We start from the raw sequence: 20,611 nt of genomic DNA, 5'->3' as shown, positions 1-20,611 counted from the left end.
GTGTGGCTGTTGAGAAACCCCGCCCTAAGGTGAAACTCAGTTGGACAGAAGGCGCTGGGTCAAGGAAGGGCAAGGTCTCTCGCTCTCAGTGAGTCCATCTTTAAAAACCTATTCAAGAATTTTGATAGACCCCAACAGAGCAGAGGCTTACCTTTCCTCCCTTGTCTCTCCTCTTTTCTTTTTTTTTTCCCACAACATCCCTCTTCTGTCACATTTATAGATTTTTTTTGTCTACTTCAATCATTTGTTATTTTGTTTTCTTCTTCATGGGGATACTTCTCACTAGTCATTGGTAACTGAGAAGCTCCAAGACAGGCTCCCAGAATTAAATGGCTGCACTACCCCCCGGAGTCATGGTCACCAGAGATGGGGCTGACTCAGGGGACACGGAGGGGGGGTGCCTGATGCCGCTAATGAGAAGAGCAGGTGCCACTTGGTTGGCATTCCCTTAACCCATCTGACACCGAGTAAAACAAAACAAAACAAAAACGTGAAAAGGAAAGAATTTCCCGGCGTAGTGTATACGCCGGGAAAACGTTCAGCACGAATCACTGTCTGCTAATCCCAGCCCGGTTTTCAGCAGCGGCTCCCTGGTGCTCTGAGTGTTTATTCTACTAAAGATTTAAACCAGTTTGTTTTTAAGAAACCATTCTAATCCCCTTTAACTGTGTCATTTAATCTTGGTTACGAAGTTACTCTGGGAGCTGAGTGGAAGACACCCTTCCCCTCCCACAAACAAGATTAACCTTTCTTAGCTTATTTTTCCTAAAGTCTCAAGGGTAGTGCCAGCTAGGGGAAGGGGTAAAGCCACTGGGAGGAAGGGGGGGGGGGCAGGGAGAAAAGGAGCCGGAGGAAGGCAAGGAAGGCAAATGACGGTCTCAGAAGCAGAGCCCAGGCTCTTCTGCTCACACAAACCTGGACAAAAAATTGGGCCACAGTCTAGAGTTGGGGGCTCTTATTCTGTTTTATCGAGTCATTTGCTGTCTCTCCGTCAAGAGCACAGAGAAGAAAACACAGAGGATACAAATAATCAAAGGGCCACGTGCATGGGACCAGGGCAGGCTGCCAAGCTGCGCTTTCAACTTAAAGTTCAGAAGGAACTTGAGGGATTAAGAGTTTCAAATCCTGGTTATCAGAGCCCACCGTGGTCACCCACAGACCCTGGCTAGATGCACAGGAGCCCGGCCGGGGACCCCACCGCAGTGCACCTCAGGCCGGGGTCCACAGTCCCCTCCCTCCCCCATCTGGGAGGTCTTCCTGCATGTCCAGTTGCTCTCCCATATGGACGGTCACATGTTGACTCCTGGCAAATACCAGCTCTCCAGAGCGCCCTTCTCTTTATCGGGTGTCCGCCTGGCCCCTGCCCCCGAGCAGGCTGGCCCACTGCTCTGTGTCACACAGATCAGCCACTCCAGCCATCGGCCCCTCCTCTTACCTCAGTCCTGGCCAGGGGCCGTGGGGCCGGGGGACTGGGAATGGGGTGAAGGGGTGAAAATGGCAGTTTTTAGGCAGAAAGTACGTTAGCCTCCTCCAGGAAAGCATTTCCATTTCTTTACACCAACAGAAGAATGCTGAGGCGCTGCACGAGCACCCCACTCCCTCCACCGACCTCCCCTCTGACCTCCCACCTGACCCCCTGGCCCCAGGAGGGGACCGGCTGGTACTCACGCTGCTGGGGTGAAGCATGGGCAGAGGCAGCAGCAGGAGCGGCACGAAGATGACGAGCAGCAGCTTCCTGGCTCGGTGGAGGCCCTTCAGCAAACCCATCCTGGACCTCCTCCCGTCGGAGCCCGCGCCCGACAAGTGCCTGTGCTGCTGGCGAAGCTCGCCTCCCTCCAGAAACACTCCTTCAACCTTTCTCGGCTTCCAAGAGTCCTCTCTCGTCTTAAGAGCAGAACAGGAGGGCAGGTAGAGCCTCTGTTTGCAACAAAGGCCGGCCTCCTCGCCTTCGGTTTTAGGTGGGATTGGTGAGCATAGTTTTATGCCCAGCGAAAAGGAAGCGGGAAAGGATGATAAACGGGGGCATAATGGCTCTCTCTTTGCTTGATCAGTAATGGAGTAACTTCATTCCAAAGCTCAGCAAAAGCCCCCTTAATCAATCAAGATTACACCTCTGCTGCAGCTGTCTGGCTGCCGTCTATTGTGCCCTCCAACATTTTTCCCCTCTCTGATGGCCTGTTTTGGGCAGTACCACTTTCGCTCTCTACCTGTGCTGGCTGTACCCCCCTTTCCTTAAAAAATCTAGTCCCCCCGCGTCCCTTAAAACAAACCCCCGAGTTTGTCAGCAGACCATGGAGACTTCAAATAGGGCTGGTCTCTCCTCCCAGGACCTGGCACTTTAACTCTGTTCAAATTGCTCTCCTTCTAATTGGTTTCCCATTATAATTTGCCTTGAGCCTGGGCCTCCAAAGCAGAAAAAAAAAAAGTCCCCAAGACATTCCTTTTTGTCACGGGACAAACTCTTGCTGGAGGCCCACCTTAACTTTCCTTCACCTATGGGACGCAGGACAGAGGCAGTAGCCACGCCCATTCCTCACAGCCAGTCAGCAGGTTGGAAAGAATGAGTCAGTATCTCTTCCAAAGGCAGTTCAGGATTGGTCCCAGCAGGGGCCTGCTGATTCTGCAGAACCTAAGCAATGTGCAAAGCTTATTTTTGTTTCTCAAATATCCTAGGGGCTGGAGTGATGACCATCACTGTAAACAGAATCCCACTTCCTCAAGCACTGCTTTAACGTTGCAAAGCATAGGACCCTGAGTTTTCTCTGGGAGGGCCACTTGCTGACCTAGTCCTTAGGAAGATGAAAATGTCTGGTGGCAGGGAGAAAATGAAATATTAATCCTGGAGAACTTTACCCCAGAGTATAGAATATTAAGTCTTTTAGATTTCCCTGGTGGCAAATGTTGTTTGCTTCAGCACCCGGGTGAATACAAAGCATCTGAGTCAACAGAGGATGTTAGCCTGTCAGAAAGACCACAGACCCTTTTAGGGAGAATGGGAAGGGTACTGCCTCTCTGGAAAAATCTAGATGCCAGTCTCATTTCAGAGGCCCTTGGAGCCCAGACATCTGTGGTCTTTCTGGCTGGAGTAGGTGTTCCAATGTCCCTCTCTGAGGCTCTTTACCAAAAAAGAAGCAGGAGGCTTCCTTTGGCTGGTATGCAGGGAGGAGGTGGGAGGGCAGGAAAAAAATTGATGGGTGCAGGAATAGGGCCTTTGCAGCCCTTGGACGCTGGAATTTCTGCTGCTTACAGTTCAGGAGAAGCATTCTCTTTTCTCTGAAAAGTCATGTGGATATGGGGCAAGGAAGAAAGAAAAAGAAAGAGAGAGAGAGAGCGAGAGAGAGAGAGAGAGAAGCCCCCAAACTTTTATATTTGGTGGTCCTTGGCAGCATTGCCTTCATCTGAGAGATGCTGAGCAGAGTCAAGGGTTATGAAATTCACGTTCGCTTGAATTCACAGAACGCAAGGAATGGCATTCTAGGGTCTGCAGCTATGCCAGTTGGAAATAATCCCCAGGCTAAAGGCAAAGTGACTCCAAAAAGGTGACTCTAGAAAACCAATTCTTCTTGACCTCTAAAGCAGGAGCAACTGTGGACGACCCAGTTTGAAATTTTCTTGCCATTGTAGGATGCGCTACAATGACTCATCTCTTTAAGTGCATTTTAAAGACTGGCTACTGTATTTACTACATCCAGGCCTCATTTTGTGATGGTTTGGAAACTCGGAGTGGGCAAAAACACATGTGTGATGTTTTGGTGGCAAATATTAAAGAGTCAGGGTACAAGTAAACAGCTGTGGAAGTCAACATTCTCTGTTAAACCCATGAGCCACTTCAAATTCCTTGGCGAGATAGTATGAGATAATAAAGATTCCATTAAGCCTGGAAACTCGATCATGACCTTTTTATTACACCATAAGTGAATATTTGTTAAATAAAATTATGTGAGTGACATAGTAAGACCAGTAGTTCTCCTTCAGGACTCTATCCACTTTTTAGATAAAGAAAACATTTTCCTAAGGAAATTTTATACATTGCTTAAGAAATGTAAGACAGATTCCACCTATATGAGGTATCAAAAGTAGTCAAACACTTAGAAACAGAAAGTCGAATGGTAGTTGCCAGGGGCTGGGGGGAGAGGGAAAAGCGGAGTTGTGGTTTCATAGGTATCGTTTTTGCAAGATGAAAAAGTTCTGGAGCTCTGTCACACAACAGTGTACATGTAATTAACATTACTGTACCGTACGCTTAGAAATGGTTCGGATGGTAACTTTCATATGATGTGTTTTTTAACCACAATAAAAAAATGAAAGATATTAAAATGGGTTAGGAAAGTCAGGGGCACCATGTAAAGTCATTTAACAAGCATTTAATTTTAGGCCAGTGCTCTGGCCTTTACCACTTATGTGATTTACCACTTACGTGATTCTCCTTTATGAAGGTTTCAGCATATAGATGTTTTTCAATGTCTCTTGAGTGACACCAGAGGTAGCCATGAGAATGCCGACTATAGAGGAAACTTCCAGAATTTTTAGATCCTAAAATTTCCCGGCAGTCTAGAAATGGTAGAAGGGTTCCACTGAGTCACAGGCAAGCTTCCACTACTATGTCACACTCTGAATTATTTTTTGAGTAAATATGACAAAATGTGACTGGGTTGTGATGGTGGTGTGTACGGTGCGGCATTAATGAGGCAAAATGGGAGAGTCTGTTGCTGTCCAGGCTACTCCCTCACTGCTCACTGGGCAAAGAGTCGGGTTTTGGGGTGGTGGTGGTGAGGAGAATGTTTGATTTTGCTTGTAAATGAAGTCAGTGCTATAAAACTTTTTGTGGGTAAACAATTCATTTGTATTCAGCCTAAAATAGTGTTGAAGTATCTAGTTACTAAAAACGAAATTTTCATTTGTCTTTAAAAAGGTTGTGCCCGGGCTTCCCTGGTGGCGCAGTGGTTGAGAGTCCGCCTGCCGATGCAGGGCACACGGGTTTGTGCCCCGGTCCGGGAGGATCCCGCATGCCGCGGAGCGGCTGGGCCCGTGATCCATGGCCTCTGAGCCTGCGCGTCCGGAGCCTGTGCTCTGCAACGGGAGAGGCCACAACAGTGAGAGGCACGCGTACAAAAAAAAAAAAAAAAAAGGTTGTGCCCTTCTTCTTTCTTTTCTTTTTTCAGTTGCTTGCCACCTAAGTATGGACCCAATTTATCAGTACAAATGTGCCTTTAATTTTTTGTGGCAGGGTGAATGAACCGCCATTGCTATCACTGGTCCTGGGAACCACCCTCCCATTCACGGATCTCCTACCCCTGGGAGCATGTGTATCCTAACAAGGTAGGCAGGGACGACAAGGGTGGGTCTTTCCTCCTGGTGCCTAGAAGAAAGCTCTCAGATCCATTCTGATAGGGGTGGAGCGCCAGGGTGTATGCAGGACTCTGACTGTTAAGAGTATTGCCCAGTGTCTAAGGATTGAGGCCCTGCTGAGCCCTTCTCCAGCCCCAGGAAAAGCACAAATACTGAAGGTAGGCCGTGAGGCTTATCTGCTTTCTGGGCAATCCCAAACTTGTCTGTACCTCTGTCTTGACTTTGTTTTAATCAGACAGTGATCCCCAAAGGAGACAGTGAGCAACAGAGTACGGGCAAGTAGAGGCAGCGAGGGGTCAAGCAGGAGAAACTGGGAGATGCCTCGAGGAATGGATATGAAGATAATCAGAACCGGACCCAAAGACAGAACAGCAGAGACACCAACTGCAATGAAAAGAAAGAGGCAAGTGGAGTGACTGCATGAAAGAGAACATGCAATCTTAGAAAGAGAAAAATTGAACACAAAAGCATATATCAGAGTCTGCATTTGAGGGAGGTAAAAGATCAATATAGCCACAGGGAGTGAGAACCAGAGGGGCTGATTAGTCTTCTGAGCCTGAGGACATCGGGATGCAAAGTGGGATTTTTCTCTGATGATAAACACCTTGTTCCTGCATCCTGGTATTACTTCAAAAGATCATGCAGCTTGCACTGCTAGGCGAGGCTCACTTATTCAAAGATTCTAAAGAAGTTCAGACCAGCTTTCATCTTCATTCAGTGACAATTGTCAAATACCCATTTCAGAATAAAAAATTTAGCCCAGTGAATCCTTGTTTATTCAAAGATCAGACTTCCTGCAGCTTTAGCCTCCAGAACCCAGCTGTAAACCTCGGAGAAGCTGGAAAGGTCTCTGAGCTGGTGAGGAATCTTTATTAGGACCCAGGTGCTTTACTCCTAGCAGGGACCTTCATCTATTAACTCTTATTTAATGTGGAATTATAACAAGACTTGCTATCTTATTTTTCAGGCGATGCCCAGTAAGAAAGAACAAATTGCAAAGGGCGAGTTATGTTGGTAGCAAAGAAAATGCTACTTTTATCGCCTGACAGTGAGGAAGGCAACAGAAAAACTCACACCAGATTCAGAGTTAAGAAAGCCTGGGACTGGGCTTCCCTGGTGGCGCAGTGGTTGAGAGTCTGCCTGCCAATGCAGTGGACACGGGTTCGTGCCCCAGTCCAGGAGGATCCCACGTGCCGCGGGGCGGCTGGGCCCGTGAGCCATGGCCACTGAGCCTGCGCATCTGGAGCCTGTGCTCCGCAGCGGGAGAGGCCACAGCGGTGAGAGGCCTGCGTACCGCAAAAAAAAAGAAAGTCTGGGACCTTTCAGGGTTGATACAAACAGTCCAGCAGAGACATCTCAGGTCCAGGTGTCCTCCCTGTAATATCTCACAGTTAGTTGAATGCTTGTGAACATTTCAGAAGTAGAGGAATCTTAGAGATGATCTCATCTAACTCCTTCATTAGAATGTTTCCAATATACTAAATTCAACCTTACTGGCTTTCATATATATCCAGTCAATATTGCTAAAATGAAAGTTTTGGCGTTTGAAAGGGTAAAATTCTGTCATCTGAAAATCATTTTTGTTTGGAGCACTTAATTCTCTGATAATGCTCAATAATTTTAGCATTAGGATAGGCAGGCCGTGGCACTGGTGCCACCTCTTTCGTTAGGATGACCCTCTCTGCATTAGCTTGGTTTCTCTGTTCAAAAGGCAAGGCATGACAGTAGCATTTCTGTTGGCCCCCTTCATGTTTCTCCTCTACATTAGACCAGGCTTCAGGAAAGAAGAGTCTAGATATATAGGTCATAACTGATTTTCTGACTGATTCTTTTTGGGGACTTTTGGAAAAGTTGAGAAGTATATCCTTGGTTAACAATGTATTTATTTGGCTATAGCTCTAGTTTCTTTATATCTTACTACAGAACTTTGGAAAGGTGTTCATTCAATCCAGCACCCTGATCTCTTAGGACCAAAGAAATCTGTCCCCCACTTTCCCGCCATGCCCAGACTTCTGTTATGTCTCTCCTGGCTCTGTCCTCACTCTTGGGTGTTTGTGTTACAGTCACTCAATGTTAAAGCATATCTTAGACTCCTGCAATTCACCAGGCAAAACATTCAGCCTCTGGAGGCATCTTGAATTACCATTCCAGCCCTTTTTTCCAGCCCAGGTCACGTTATGATAGGAATCACAATCTTATGCTTGTCAAGAAGTTACAAGGGGCAAAGAGCATCGGTGTTTCTTGTTTTATCTTTGCTGCTCTGAGTTGGTGGTATGTGTTTTGTGGCTGGTCTCTGTAAATGGAGTAGAGAATGAAGAATTTCTGGATTACTGTGTGCTGGTCCCTGCTCCCTGGTCCTGGTGCCAGCCAGTCTCTCAGGGAGATGCTCTGGGACATGAGGACCGCATTAAGTCATGCCTCAAGGCATGGAAAAGGCTAAGGAGGGACTGGGCCCAGATATCCTTCTGATGCCCTTGGGACGAGGCTGTGCGGTAGGCTGTGTAGGCCAGGGTCAGCGCTGTCCTTTCGAAGTCCTCTTTCTTGAGGGTGCCTGGGTGGTTGGAGAGGCTGGCGCTCAGCCGCCGGATGTCTGGGATGCTCTTGGGGATCACATCATTGCAGATGGCGCGGAAGTCCGAGGCCTTCCGCAGGGAGGAGAGCTCCTCGTCCTTGATGGAGATCTTCAGGTCAGGGCTGATCTCAAGTTCAGCCAGAAGGAACTGGGGGGAAACATGGGGTGTGGAAAAGCATGAGGCACTCGTTGTGGAGGACATCACTGGATTCACGATCACGTGCGTTCATGTAGGGAGGTGACTTGCAAAGAGCTTTGGAATCGAGAGGCCTGGGTCCCAGTCCTGACTTTCCCACCACCTGTGTAACCTCGGACGAGTCACCTAACTTCTCTCAGCCTCCTTTTCTTCCTCTGTGGAATGATTAATAACAACAGTACTTCACTGGGATATTGTGAGGAGTAAATAAGACAAATATGAGTGACACCTGTCACTGTGCCTGGTACAAAGCCCCTATTAAGTGACTCTTTGTTGTTTCTAGTGTCCCGAATCACCCCCTTCTCTCCTTCCTCCCTCCCACCCACCAAAGATCTTCTAAAGCGCAGACTGACTATTTTGGATAATTTAAAATCAGAAGCTGGGAATTAGAAGGATGCAGAGAATTGTGTTAGGAATTAAGTGTGCTACAGAGGTTTGTCCTCATTTCTCGACTGTTCTTTAAGAGTAGGGGTGAGGTCTGTCACAGGCACCCCCTGCTCAGTGCCAGGCTCATATCAGGAACCTAATCAGTACCATTTAGACGGAGTCCTAACTCTCCCCTCTGTCTCCGGCTTCCCCCGGCTCTAATCCATCCTGCGTGCTACTGTCTGTTATCTTCCTAAAACAGGCCTCTTGCTCTGACTCCCACGTTCATGACCTGGCAGAGGTTACGCATTTTCCAGTTTGTTCCCCGAGGCAGGATTTGAAATCTTCTGCCTGGTTCAGCTGCTTGACTATAGCAGGCTGTCCCCTTCTTAGTCAGACAGTCCTAGTACATGCAGGATGTCAGAGGGCGCCCAGACAGGAGGGGAACTTTGGCGATCTTTGGAGTCCCTCCTTTAACAGCTGAGGAGATTCAGGCCCAGGGAGAAATGGTGGCTTATGCAAGGTTACGTAGCCGATGGGCGGCAGAACCAGAACTAAAGCTTAGGTCTCGAACCTGGAATTTTTTCACTGAACCAAACCAAGCGGCCTTGGGTAAAGTTACCTGTGGTTTGGAGGAGAAGTGGGGTCTTGGTGCCAGAGGTATGAGAGGCAGAGGGAGAGAGCCTTTGGGGCGGCCCCAGATTCAAAAATGGGGCTGTCACAGCATGAGGTTACTGAGACACAGCTCCACTCAGACAATAGGTTTGGCATTGCCTGGGCACTGCTGGTGAGTCCTGGCTTAAAGCTCTGGCTGGGGAATATTGCCCCGCTCTGTTGCTTGGGTGCAGGTAGAGGCGCCTCTGGGCCAAGCCTAAATCTCTAATTTTGCCTCGACGAAACCCCTAATGCCAACCTTCCCTGGGACGGCATGCGGGAAAGGAGAAGAGGGTGCGAGGAACACTTTCCTCTGGGATGGGCAGGATTCCACTACCTCCACACACAAGTCTAGGCCAGTCCCCCGGGCAACAGAGGTCACTCATTTTCAGGGGCTCAGGTCACTTCTCCAAAAAATAGAGAGAAGGAGCAATGCCTTTTGAGTTACTTGAGTGGCCCACTTTCCCCTCTGCCTACCTCATAGAGCAGCTCTACTTCCTCCAGGGAGCTCTGCAGGACGGGGTTCAAGGGCACCGACGAGGATCTCTTTGGCCGGTGGGCGGCAGGGAAGAGCACGGCTGAAAGAAAAACAGAGTGAGCTCGCCGGGCTGCAGCGTGCGCTGGCTTCTCCCGTGGGTGAACCCCAAGGTTAGCCATCCAGTCTTGAAAGTGACTGACTCCAAGTGGTGGTGGAGCTGCGAGAAAAAGGGGCAGCTTCTTTAAGACACTTGGTTGTGATTTACCAGAAAACTGGGCAATAACTGTAAAAATTGGTGAGACCTCGAGGTAAGTAGGGCCCCCGGAAGTTGTGCAAAGCGCCATTTGCGTAACCATACATGACAGCTCTGCTTCTTGATAATGGCGCCCTTGGGCCATCAAGATAGTGTCCAGTGATGTCCAGAGTACTGTGTTGAAGAAGGGAACTGCATAAGCAAGGATTTCTATTAGAAGTGATAAGAATGAAACATCTTCAACGTAAAGGACACTGGTAGGAATCTCCCACCTCCTGGAAAAGCTGGTTGGCTGTAATATTGCTTTCTCTGTAATCCGTTTATTATCTAGCCCACAAGTTCCTCAGGGGCTTGGATCAATGTGCTTTCATGTTTATGCCTGTGCAGCATAGCCTGGCAGGTTTCCAGGGTGCACACAAGGTGCAGTTGTTGGCAGACCGCATCCCTGCATTGATGGGGGCCTTGACGGGCAGAGGGGTAGCCCTGCTTCTGCAGACCATCTTGGGGGATGGAGCCTACAAACTCCAGAGCAATAGTTCCTGGCCCAGAATTTTAGCAGGATTTGTTCTCCTTGCCAGAAAAGTGCCCATTTCCCACAGAATCATAGATTTTAGGACTTGAGAAGGCCTTAGCCTCTGCTCACTCACAGCCTCTGCCTCTGGTCTCAGGTGGAGCTCAGGAGGGCGAGGCATCTCCTTCCTACTCCACAGGTTCACAACCTTGACCATACATTAGAGTCGCCCAGGGTGTGTGGGTCCCAGCTCCAGTAGTTCTGATTTAAGTGACTAGGATGTGATTGAGACAGTAAACTTTTTGAAAGCTTCCTAGGTACTTCTAATGGCAGCCTAGGTTGCCAGTCAGAAGGTGCTTGACCCAAGCCTGTGTAGAAGGAGCTGTTCCTGCTGAGCGGATGCTCCCAATTCAGCCCAATGCTTCCCAGCCTTGACTGTGCGTCAGAATCACCTGGGAGCTTTATAAACCTACACGCCCAAGGCCGCCTCCCAGGCCAGTTCATGGGCATCTCTGGGGTGGATGTAGGCATCGGGACTTCTGACAGCTCCCTGCTGTGACAACGGGCAGGCAGTGTCCATAACCACTGGGTTACCCAGACCCACCACCAAGCAGCTGGTGCCTGGCTAGGATTCAGAGCTCACTCCCATCCGATGAGGCCTTATAGGGGCATCTGAAGAGACCAAGGCCCTCGTGTTCTCGGAGACAAGAGAGTGGCGGCACAAGGAGGGGTGTACTTTGACCCTACTTTCTCCTTGGTGGGAGGTGACACTAGGACCAGAACGGGTCCTGGACCAAGATGCGGCCTATTCCTTCTTACCATGAAACCTTTTCAAGGTAGGATTGAGAGCAACTCCTTTATGTCTTCTCTGTTATTGTGAAATGAAAGGTATTGTTCCCTTTAAAAATATTCACACTGCAGCAGGTGAAGGGGATAGGAGGGAACAAGGTCCTGGCATGGGGCCCTTTCTGCTGCCTCCCGGGAAGTTATTCAAGGCCAGACCTACACGCTCTTCACTCAATTGCTTCTCTGCGAACAGCTACTTCCTTTAACATGCACACCCCTGGTGGACCCCTAGTTCGCAAGAGTTGGGAAGAAAATACTTCCTGATGCAAAGCTGGGCTTAATAATGGAAATGTTGCTTCCAGGAGGCCTTGTTCTCATAATTTTTAAAATTAATAACACAGTTTGGGGAAGATTGTTAAAAAACAATTCAGCCTCTGGACTAGGGCTGATCATTGCTTCAGAAAGTATATGTGGGGAGCACCGGAGTCTCACAGATGGACCCCTTCCCCCTTCTTCCCACCTTCCACGGGTACCCCCCACGTTGCTGTGGCTGCTCTGACGGTGTGTGTGGGGGAGGGGCTTTTATGGCCCTCTGGGCTGTGACGTGCAGCCAGCTCTGGGGCAGGCGTCTCGCCAGCTCCCCGTATCTGAGCTCCTGTGCATGAGGCTAGGTCTGGAGACCTGGATTCATCCCCACGGGAGATGCTGCCGGTGGTGGGCGAGAGATAAGCTGTGTCTGGCCCACGTCGAAACATTCAGGTAAGAAGTTAAACGACTAGCCACTCCAGATGTCCTTGTCCATAATGACAGAGGCCGGACCCTGCCAGAATGCAAATGACCCGACCAAGAGCTGACCAACTCCGAGAGGTACACACGCAGACCTTTAAACCAGACCGGCTCCCACGTCGTTAGAAGAACGGCCCTGTGCCCCTAGGAAGCCTTTCCCTGGGACCCCACCGTACACTGCTGTGTTCCTTCTCCTTAATTCTCTTTTTATCTTCTTCTTGCATCCTTTCTATATATTTCACATCTTGCTGTCTACTGCTGGCTCCTGGGAGGGAATGAATTTTATGCTTCTGACCTCAGTGTCTGCATAGAGCTCAATATATATACTGAGTGCAGTCTCAATATATATTTTGGAATGATTTTAAAAATAAACTAGGTATTAAAACAACAACAAAACAGAGCATCCCTGGAGACTCTCCAATTCAGGCTTTGCTGGTTTTCCTTCCTTTCCCTTCTGCCCCATCTCCCAAATTTATGAGGTCATTTTAAGTTCGACTCCGTCCTCGCTGTGAGCGATTATAAGCGGCTTTGGGCAGCCCAGTCTTCGTGAGGCTGATAGTTCTGAGGCCTGAATGCTCCCACTGGACGGCTGTTAGCAGCTGCACCCTCTCGGAGGGAGAAGGGAGAGAGGCGAACGGGGTGGGGAGGCCAGAGACTGGCAGAAGGATCCCACTCCCTCTTGGGCACCACCTGAGTGTGGAGCCTTGGGCAGGAAGGCTGCTGGGACAGTGTTGTTAAGATCACTGACTTTGTGTGTCTTCTGCCTGGTGTAAAACTAGGCCGATTTGCTTCTTCCTTTTTCACTTAACGCTCCACACCCAGCCCACACTCCGGCTGTTTCTTCAGGTTGTGAAGGTGCCCACGAGGACCACTCAGTGTGATGAGGGGACTCCAGAGACTCCCCCATGGCCTTGCATGAAGGTCTGCTGTGCCGGCCAGCCTCGGGCAGGGGGGCCAGCCCCTCGTCCCCGAGCCCCCGGACTCATGAGCCTTCAGGGGACATTGTGAAACACTGGACCAACCCCCATGGAACAAAAAATTTCCTTGCTAAAGTTCACGCCACATGCACTAATTTAGTTCAGGAACTGGATCCAGGGATTCATGTGTCTTAGCATGTTCTGTCCGTGTCTTCTGTTGAGAGACACATTTGGACCTCAGGCCAAAGTTGTTCAGATGTGGAGCCCGGACATCCTAACAGCTTATGAACTCACTGTGGGTCAGTCAGCATGCTTGGTGCTTTCGAGGTAAACATTCACAGCTCATTTTATAGATGAAGAAACTTGGAGGCTAAGAAACTTGCCCTTGGCCACCCAACTTGTTTGTAATAGGCCTGAGATTAAAATCCAGGTCTCAAGGGCTTCAAAACCCAACTGCTGTATTTAAAATAGATAACCAACGAGGACCTACTGTTTAGCACAGGGAACTCTGCTCAGTCCTCTGTAATAACCTAAATGGGGAAAGAATTTGAAAAAGAATAGATACATGTATAGGTATAACTGAATCACTTTCCTGTATACCTGAAACTATCACAACATTGTTAATCAACTCTACTCCAATATAAAACAAAAATTAAAAACAAAACAAAACAACATACAAACAAAAAACCCCCAATCTCACCAATAGGGTGAACCACGCTATCTTTTTGTAGGTGCATCTGCCCCAAGACTGGGCGTTCTTCAGTTGTGTGTAGCCACGGGAAGGATACATGTAGTTAATTAGGAATGAATGAATGCATATGGTATAAAACATACTCTTAAATGAATCACACATATTTAAACAAGTCTCTACCTTTGATTGATAATGTGATATACAAGGTCAAATTTCTACAGCCCTATGATCATTCTCTTGCACCCATCCTCGTCTCCTTTGCTCCCTCTTCGTTCCTTTGCAGTCACTAGGCAAAAGCACACCCCATCTCTTTACCTGTTCCACACCTGCACCTGGGTTAAGTGGTCTCACTTGAAATTCGTGATCGTTATTCTCAGGAGGGGCCCGAAATGCTGCCTGACCATTACCCATATTTCCTGCTTCCCCTCACTCTATTTTAGCGTGAAGTGGATGATGATTTCACACCTCCTCCTTTCTCCTCAAACCAGTTACCGGCCTCGTGCCCAGGTCCTCTGACTTCCCTTCTGTTATTGTGTCCCTGCTCTTATCTTGAGCCAACTTGTCCCCGTGTGCACGAGGTCTCCAATAAAGTTGTCGCTCACCTTTCCACTTTTCTCTCCTACATCATTAATTTTCCCCTCTCTACCGATCTTTCAAGGCAGCATGAAAACACGTTGCTGCTGCTTCTTTAAAAAAAAATCCCCCCTTGCTGGCCGCTCTTCCTTCCCCTCCGTCTCCTCGCCTTGCAGACTCCTGGCCGCAGCCTGGGTCTCTCCGCTCTCACTAGCCACACTGACTTCGTAAGGATGTTCTGCTGTGTATTTCCGGGCCCGACTTCTAGATATGCAGCTGCCTGCGGGAGAGTCTCCTTTTGGATTCGTAATAGTTGTCTCTCCTGATCTCCAAACCAGTCCCAACCCCCGCCATCCATCACACCTGCTCCGCACCTCCTGCTTTGTCTGCTGTCTTCCCAGCTCTCGTAGCTGCTCAGGTCAAAACCTGGGAGTTGTCAGTCAACCTTGCCTTTTCTCTTTCTTTCACATCTCACACCCCACTAATCAGCAAATCTTGTTGGCTCTACCTTCAGAATAGATCTGGAATCTGGCTACTTCTTACCACATCCCAGCTAGCCTCCTGGTCCAAACCTTGAACATTTCTCCTAATGGTGTCTCTGTTTCCATCCTTGGCTGCCAACTTCATCCTCCTCATTGTATTCTTTTTTTTTTTTTTTTTGGCCACGCCACGCAGCATGTGGGATCTTAGTTCCTCTGCCAGGGGTTGAACCCGTGCCCCTGGCAGGGGAAGCACAGAGTCTTCACCACTGGACCTGCCAGGGAAGTCCACCTCATTGTATTCTTAACACAGCAAGTAAAGCGATTCTGTGAAAACATTGGTTGGATGATGTCAATTCTCTGCCCAGAAACTTCTATGGCTTTCCATCTCCCTCAGAGTAGAAGCCAAAGATCTTCAGATGGCCACCAGGTACTGTGCAACTTGACCTCTTACTACCTCTCTGCACTCATCTGCTATTATCCTCTGGCTCGTGCCCCTCTAGCTGCAGGCCTCCTCACTGTTGCTTGAGCTCACCAAGCATGCCTCTGCCACAGGGCCTTTGAACTTCTGTTCCATCTGCCTGGAATACTCTTTCCCTGGAGACTGCATGGCTCACTCCTGTGTTTCCTTCAGGTCTCAAGTCACCTCCTCAGTGAGGCCCTCCCTGACTCTCCTATTTAAACTTGTGATCCTTTATATCCTCTAATCTGTCCCAACCTTATTGCCATCCAATGAACCAGATATTTTATTTCTATATGTGCTTCTTGTCTGTTTCCTTTCCCTAGGACGTCAGCTCACAAGGGCAAGGGATTTTGTCTGTTTTGTTAATGCTGTATTCCCAGTGCCTAAAATCCTGCTGGTGACTGTTGAATGAATAAACAGTCCCATAGAAACACATTCATTCTCCTTGTTACTCAACTCCATTGTTTTCAGAGCGCCTCATCAAATCCTTCTCTTTTTAACAGGGTGATTCTGGAACTTATTTGCAGTTACAGGTCCTGGATAATTATCAGAAAGTAGATGTCTTCTCCTGTCTCCATCACACCCTCCCTTTATCTATGAGGAACCACTGTTTGGGTCTAGGAGAAACCGATTTTTTTTTTTAATTGAAGTATAGTTGATTTACAATGTTATGTTAGTTTCTGGTGTACAGTAAAGTGATCCAGACATATGTATATATACACACACACACACATATATATTTAGTTATACATATATATTCTTTTTCATTATAGGTTATTACAAGATACTGAATATAGTTCCCTGTGCTGTACAGTAGGTCTTGTTGTTTATCTAGTTTATATAAGGTAGTTTGTATCTGCTAATCCCAAACTCCGAATTTATCCTTCTCCCATGCCTTTCCCCCTTTGGTAACCATAAGTTTGTTTTCTCTGTCTGTGAGTCTGTTTCTGTTTTGTAAATAAGTTCATCTGTATCATATTTTAGATTCCACATATAAATGATATCATATGATATTTGTTTTTCTCTGACTTACTTCACTTAGTATGATAATCTCTAGGTCCATCCATGTTGCTGCAAATGGCGTTATTTCATTCTTTTTATGGCTGAGTAGTATTCTGTTGTGTATATATGTACCACATCTTTATCCATTCATCTGTCAATAGACACTTAGGTTGCTTCCATGTCTTGGTTATTGTGAATAGTGCTGCTATGAACATTGAACTGCATGTAACTTTTCAAATTATGGTTTTCTCCCGATATATGCCCAGGAGTGGGATTGCTGGATCATATGGTAACTCTATTTTTAGTTCTTTAAGGAACCTCCATACTGTTCTCCGTAGTGCGTGCACCAGTTTACATTCCCATCAACAGTAAAGAAGGGTTCCCTTCATACCCAGAGAAGCTACTTTTAATTATCTCAGTCAAGGCTTGCACCTGCACCTGTCTTGCTCCCCAAGCCTTACCTCCTTCAAGCTTTCTTGCCCAGACGTATAGGCAGAAGCCTCCCTAAATGGAAGAGCCTATTTTTGCTTTGAGCCTGATCTTCTCTTTGACTTTTTATAACCTGGGATAAAAATCTCTTCTTCCCTCCCATCTCCCAAATAGGTTAAAAAAAACCAGAACAATATTAAGGCTGACCATGGTTTCCATGTAACTGTGCACAGCATCTGTACCAAAGAGCTTATTGGAAAGGATTCACACTGTAGACCATATCATACCAAAATACAACCATATTTTTAATGAATCAGTTGAAGCAACTCTATGGAAATGACTGTGGGTGTGGAAAGGAAAAGCTCTCATTTATAAAAAGTCTTTTGCCAGATCCTACTGACGTCATTTACTTTTTTTTTTTTTTTTGCGGTACGCGGGCCTCTCATTGTTGTGGCCTCTCCCATTGTGGAGCACAGGCTCCGGACGCGCAGGCTCAGCGCCATGGCGCACGGGCTTAGTTGCTCCGTGGCATGTGGGATCTTCCCGGACCGGGGCACGAACCCGTGTCTGCTGCATCGGCAGGCGGACTCTCAACCACTGTGCCACCAGGGAAGCCCGTCATTTACTTTTTTGCTCCTGAGCCAGCCCTTCAGAAACACAGTGATGTTCTGAGGTAGCCAGGACCTTGGCCCCGTGTGTTGGGGTCCCCTGGAGTGCTTCTGAAAGGGCTGCTGTGTGTTGGCTGCCCTTGGCCAGAATGTGCCACCACCCAGGGGGAGCACCTGGAAGGGATGCAGGGGCGTGAGTGAGGACATTGAGACTCTGCCTCTGCAGACTGGGCTGGGGGAGTGAGATCCAGCTCTAAGCTTCCGGCTGAGGGATCTGGGGAGTGCTAAGTTCTCCCCCATCCTCCAGCTTTCTTACCTGTTAGTGGTCAGAATAACGCCTCCTAAGGCAGTGACCATGGAGTGAATGAGGTGGCCGCTTAGTCATGCTGGACCAGTGAGTCAGTTGACACTTACTGAAAACACCCATCCGGGGCCCTTCCCTTCACGGAATATTGACGACTGAAAACACACATAGCACTAAACTGGACACGTGAAGATGACATACATTCCACCACTGCAGGGCCACCCTTCCTTATGAAACTGCTTGTCAAAGAAATAACATATGTATTTAACAAAAATCAGATACTTATAGGAATTAATACGTGTATGTTTTTTTTTAAGACTGGCTAGTTCCCTGCAGCCCCCCAGGCGGTGTGCCGGCGGGACCTGGGTGGGGCTGGGACTTGGGCCAGGTGTGTCCACTTCCCAGCAGCCTCGCTAACCACAGGTGGGTCCCTTGGTCTTAATCAAGGCGGTGGGGCTGGAGCAGCCATCCTGGCACAGGGAGCCGCCTCCCAGGGCGGAATCCTAGAGAGCGCTGAGGGAGAGGCTGGGAGAAAGGTAGGAAAAAAAAGATGTCCTGATGGCAGGGTGTATTCCTTTTGGGTTTATTTCCACACTTCTACCCGTGGAGGCAGGGGGTGGTGCTGGGGGGGATGGAGGAGGAGTTTTGTAGGGAGAAGTCGCCCTCTGACTGTTTCCAGAGGGAATTCTTCTAAATTAGGCCTAGCACTGGGGTGGGGGGCAGGGTTGGGGTAAGGATGCAGGTGAAAGGAACAGTTAATACATTTGGAAAAACTGGTTTTTCTCTGGGTGTGCCTCCCATTCCGTCATAAAAAAAGGGCAATTGTGTATTCCTTTTATGATTAGAAAAAAATGTTGAAAACGAAAAAAAAAAAAAATCAACTACGTGGAAGACTTCTGATGATGGTTGGAAGGGCTCCGCTCATTTGTTGGCCCCGAACACTGATATGAACGGCTAATCCGGCACTTAGCATCAGCTGCCTCACCATGGCCTCTGTTTCAGCTGTGTTGGCCTTGTGTCTTTATACAGATTGTTATCATTATTGGGGAGCAGACCCTCCCCAGTGAGGAGGGGTGCAGCCAGAGCAGCTGCTCTCAGGACGTTGCTATAGAACCGATAGGTTTTCTGTTGAGAACCTCAGACTTTCTTTCATGAAATTTTTTCCTTTTCTAAGTGGTAGGTAATAGCTGACATTTATATAGCTCCTCATTTACAAAGCGTTTTATTTACATTTTTCAATATGACCCTCACATGACAACACAGTGAGGGTCAGTTTTTGTTACTGTTAATATGTTATCTGTTCATGAACTAAAGCTCAGAGAGGTTAAGTCCTCCCAGACATCACACAGCCAATGAGAGGCAGAACTTAAATCTTTGAGTTCCTTGCAGGATAGCTCATCATGTGCCTATTGTGTTTACAAGCCTTGTAGTAAATCAAATCATCTCATTTGGCTTTCTAACAGCCTGTGCATTAAAGAGTGGATATTATCATCCTTTTTTAATAGGCAGGTTAAGGAAGGCCCCCAGGGTCACACAGGGGTAAGTGGCAGAACACAGCGCCAGGGTCTCTTTGCTCTGCGCTTCCGAGTGTTGCCCCCAGAGTTTGCGCACGTGATGAGCAGGGAGATGTGTGTGTGAGGGAATAAAAACCCTAATAAGTGCGTTGGCTTTTTCTTTCCCCGGTTTCACATCTGCTCTGCGCCCCAGCTGGCCGTCCCTTCCTTCCCTGACACTCTCGTTGAGAACCAGGGGGCTCATCCTTTTGTTGCTGTGCAGTCGTCACCCTATTTTGGATCTCTGGGAACACCAGTGAGCCTGACTTCTTTTTCCAGTTCTTTCCAGGAGAGAGACCTCAGTTGACTTTAGGCAGTGGAGAGATCTCAGTTCAGATCAGCGTGGAGCAGTCAGCACTATTGGTCCCTTGCTTCCTAAGTGATAGACCCTCATTGACTGGAGGTGCCGTCAGTGTCTGCCCACGGGAGCCATAAACGATGCCAGGCCGGCTCTGAGAAGCTGTGTCCCGAGAGCAAGGAAGTCGGCCGTGGGGAGCAGCCTTGCTGGGCTCCTTCCTTTCCGAGGGGGCTGGCCAGGGCGGTAGCAGCCGGGCAGACACGAGGGTGCTGAGGGGCTACTCGTCCTCTCCTGCTGCTGGACCAGCTCTCTCCAGCTGGAAAGATGCAGCTCAGGAAGCAGCGTGGAGCCCTCCACGTGGACACCCCACTCCCTCCAGGTAGCAGGCCTCTTGCCGGTCAGCACCCTCAGTCCCTTCATGTCAGTATCAGTCCCGAGCACCTGCTCCCCGCGCGCCCTGCCCAGCTGCAGCAGCCTGGGGGGTACTCAAGGGAGTCTGTCCACATTCTATGAAGCAAAGATGACTTCCCTCTGGCCTGTCAGAAAGGGATGCTCTCTGCATTCTCCCCCTCGACCCAGTTCCCTCAGCAACTTTGATTTTTTGGTGTCATTTCCCCCATCACCTTCTAATACCTTCTAGCATGTCGAGAAGTATCAAGCAATTAGCAGAGATGAGATAAAAGGAGGGTGCAGGGCTTCTAATTTCTTCCTGCTCTCTCCATGCTTCCCCCCAAATTCCTAATTGTATCGAAGAAAGAAGAATGAGCATCCAGCAAACAAATAAATTAAAAGCAACTCACCCCTGCTCCACCTGTGCGACAGAGTGGCCTGAGCGTCATAATACAACAGCAGAAGCAGCAACGTCTTCCAACACATCTTTTCCTCCAAAAAGGTGAAAAGTCGCCCTCAGACCCAGTGGGACCCCAGGAGCTACAGGTATGCCCGTACTGGTCCTCCCAGTGTGACGATATCGTTCTTACCTCCCCTTCTTTTTCAGACCTGCAGAGGTGCCCTCTCCTGCCTCAGAAGGGTAGAGGCAAGGGCTGCCTCCTGGGGAGGACCGGAGCGGGACCTCTGTTAATCCTACTCTCTCTGGGATTGGGGCACTGGGCTTCCACAGAGAGACTCTGTTTTTGAGCACATCTGGAGTGACTCATGGGGCATGTGATCTCCTTGGCAGTGGGGTGGATAAATATAATTTCTGTACTTGAGTTCCATGTGTTGGATGCACCCACTGGAATTTTTCTTTAACAAACAGACTTGCGGAACTTGTTAGAGAGCCCGGCAAAGACCTGGCTGCTGTCCCCGTACACACACACACACACACACACACACACACACAC

At 48.5% G+C, this 20,611-nt stretch overlaps 2 protein-coding genes across 2 annotated transcripts in view; both read right to left on the bottom strand.

The window, feature by feature from the left end:
* Positions 1–1,783, bottom strand: part of SLC13A4 (solute carrier family 13 member 4) — a 38,961-nt gene extending 37,178 nt beyond the window's left edge. Inside the window, exon 1 of the mRNA XM_027101808.1 lies at positions 1,669–1,783. Within this exon, the coding sequence (XP_026957609.1) occupies positions 1,669–1,767 (99 nt within the window). The 5' untranslated portion in view covers positions 1,768–1,783. The remainder of the gene's footprint in view (positions 1–1,668) is intronic.
* Positions 1,784–6,617: 4,834 nt separating this feature from the next.
* Positions 6,618–20,339, bottom strand: FAM180A (family with sequence similarity 180 member A). Its single transcript, XM_027101806.1, has 3 exons — positions 20,069–20,339; positions 9,615–9,715; positions 6,618–8,069 (listed from the first exon to the last, which is right to left on the bottom strand). Exons 1-3 carry the CDS (start codon positions 20,142–20,144, stop codon positions 7,725–7,727), a joined length of 522 nt encoding a protein of 173 aa, XP_026957607.1. The 5' UTR covers positions 20,145–20,339; the 3' UTR covers positions 6,618–7,724.
* Positions 20,340–20,611: the final 272 nt, after the last annotated feature.

Source organism: Aethalodelphis obliquidens, unplaced genomic scaffold, assembly GCF_003676395.1.
Source record: "Aethalodelphis obliquidens isolate GAN/ISIS:26980383/991018 unplaced genomic scaffold, ASM367639v1 scaffold5, whole genome shotgun sequence".
NCBI classification, from domain to species: domain Eukaryota; kingdom Metazoa; phylum Chordata; class Mammalia; order Artiodactyla; family Delphinidae; genus Aethalodelphis; species Aethalodelphis obliquidens.
Note: the sequence above shows the minus strand (reverse complement) of the source record. Positions and strands in the feature narration are given on the sequence as shown.

What these genes read in the sequence shown, in the direction of transcription:
- FAM180A (XM_027101806.1), bottom strand. Translation starts at nt 20,144, where the DNA reads ATGTGTTGGAAGACGTTGCTGCTTCTGCTGTTGTATTATGACGCTCAG. An exon ending in GTCGCACAGGTGGAGCAGGG is followed by an intron (nt 9,716 to 20,068) that starts GTGAGTTGCTTT and finishes TTTTTCTTTCAG; the next exon opens with CCGTGCTCTTCCCTGCCGCC. An exon ending in AAGTAGAGCTGCTCTATGAG is followed by an intron (nt 8,070 to 9,614) that starts GTAGGCAGAGGG and finishes GTTTCCCCCCAG; the next exon opens with TTCCTTCTGGCTGAACTTGA.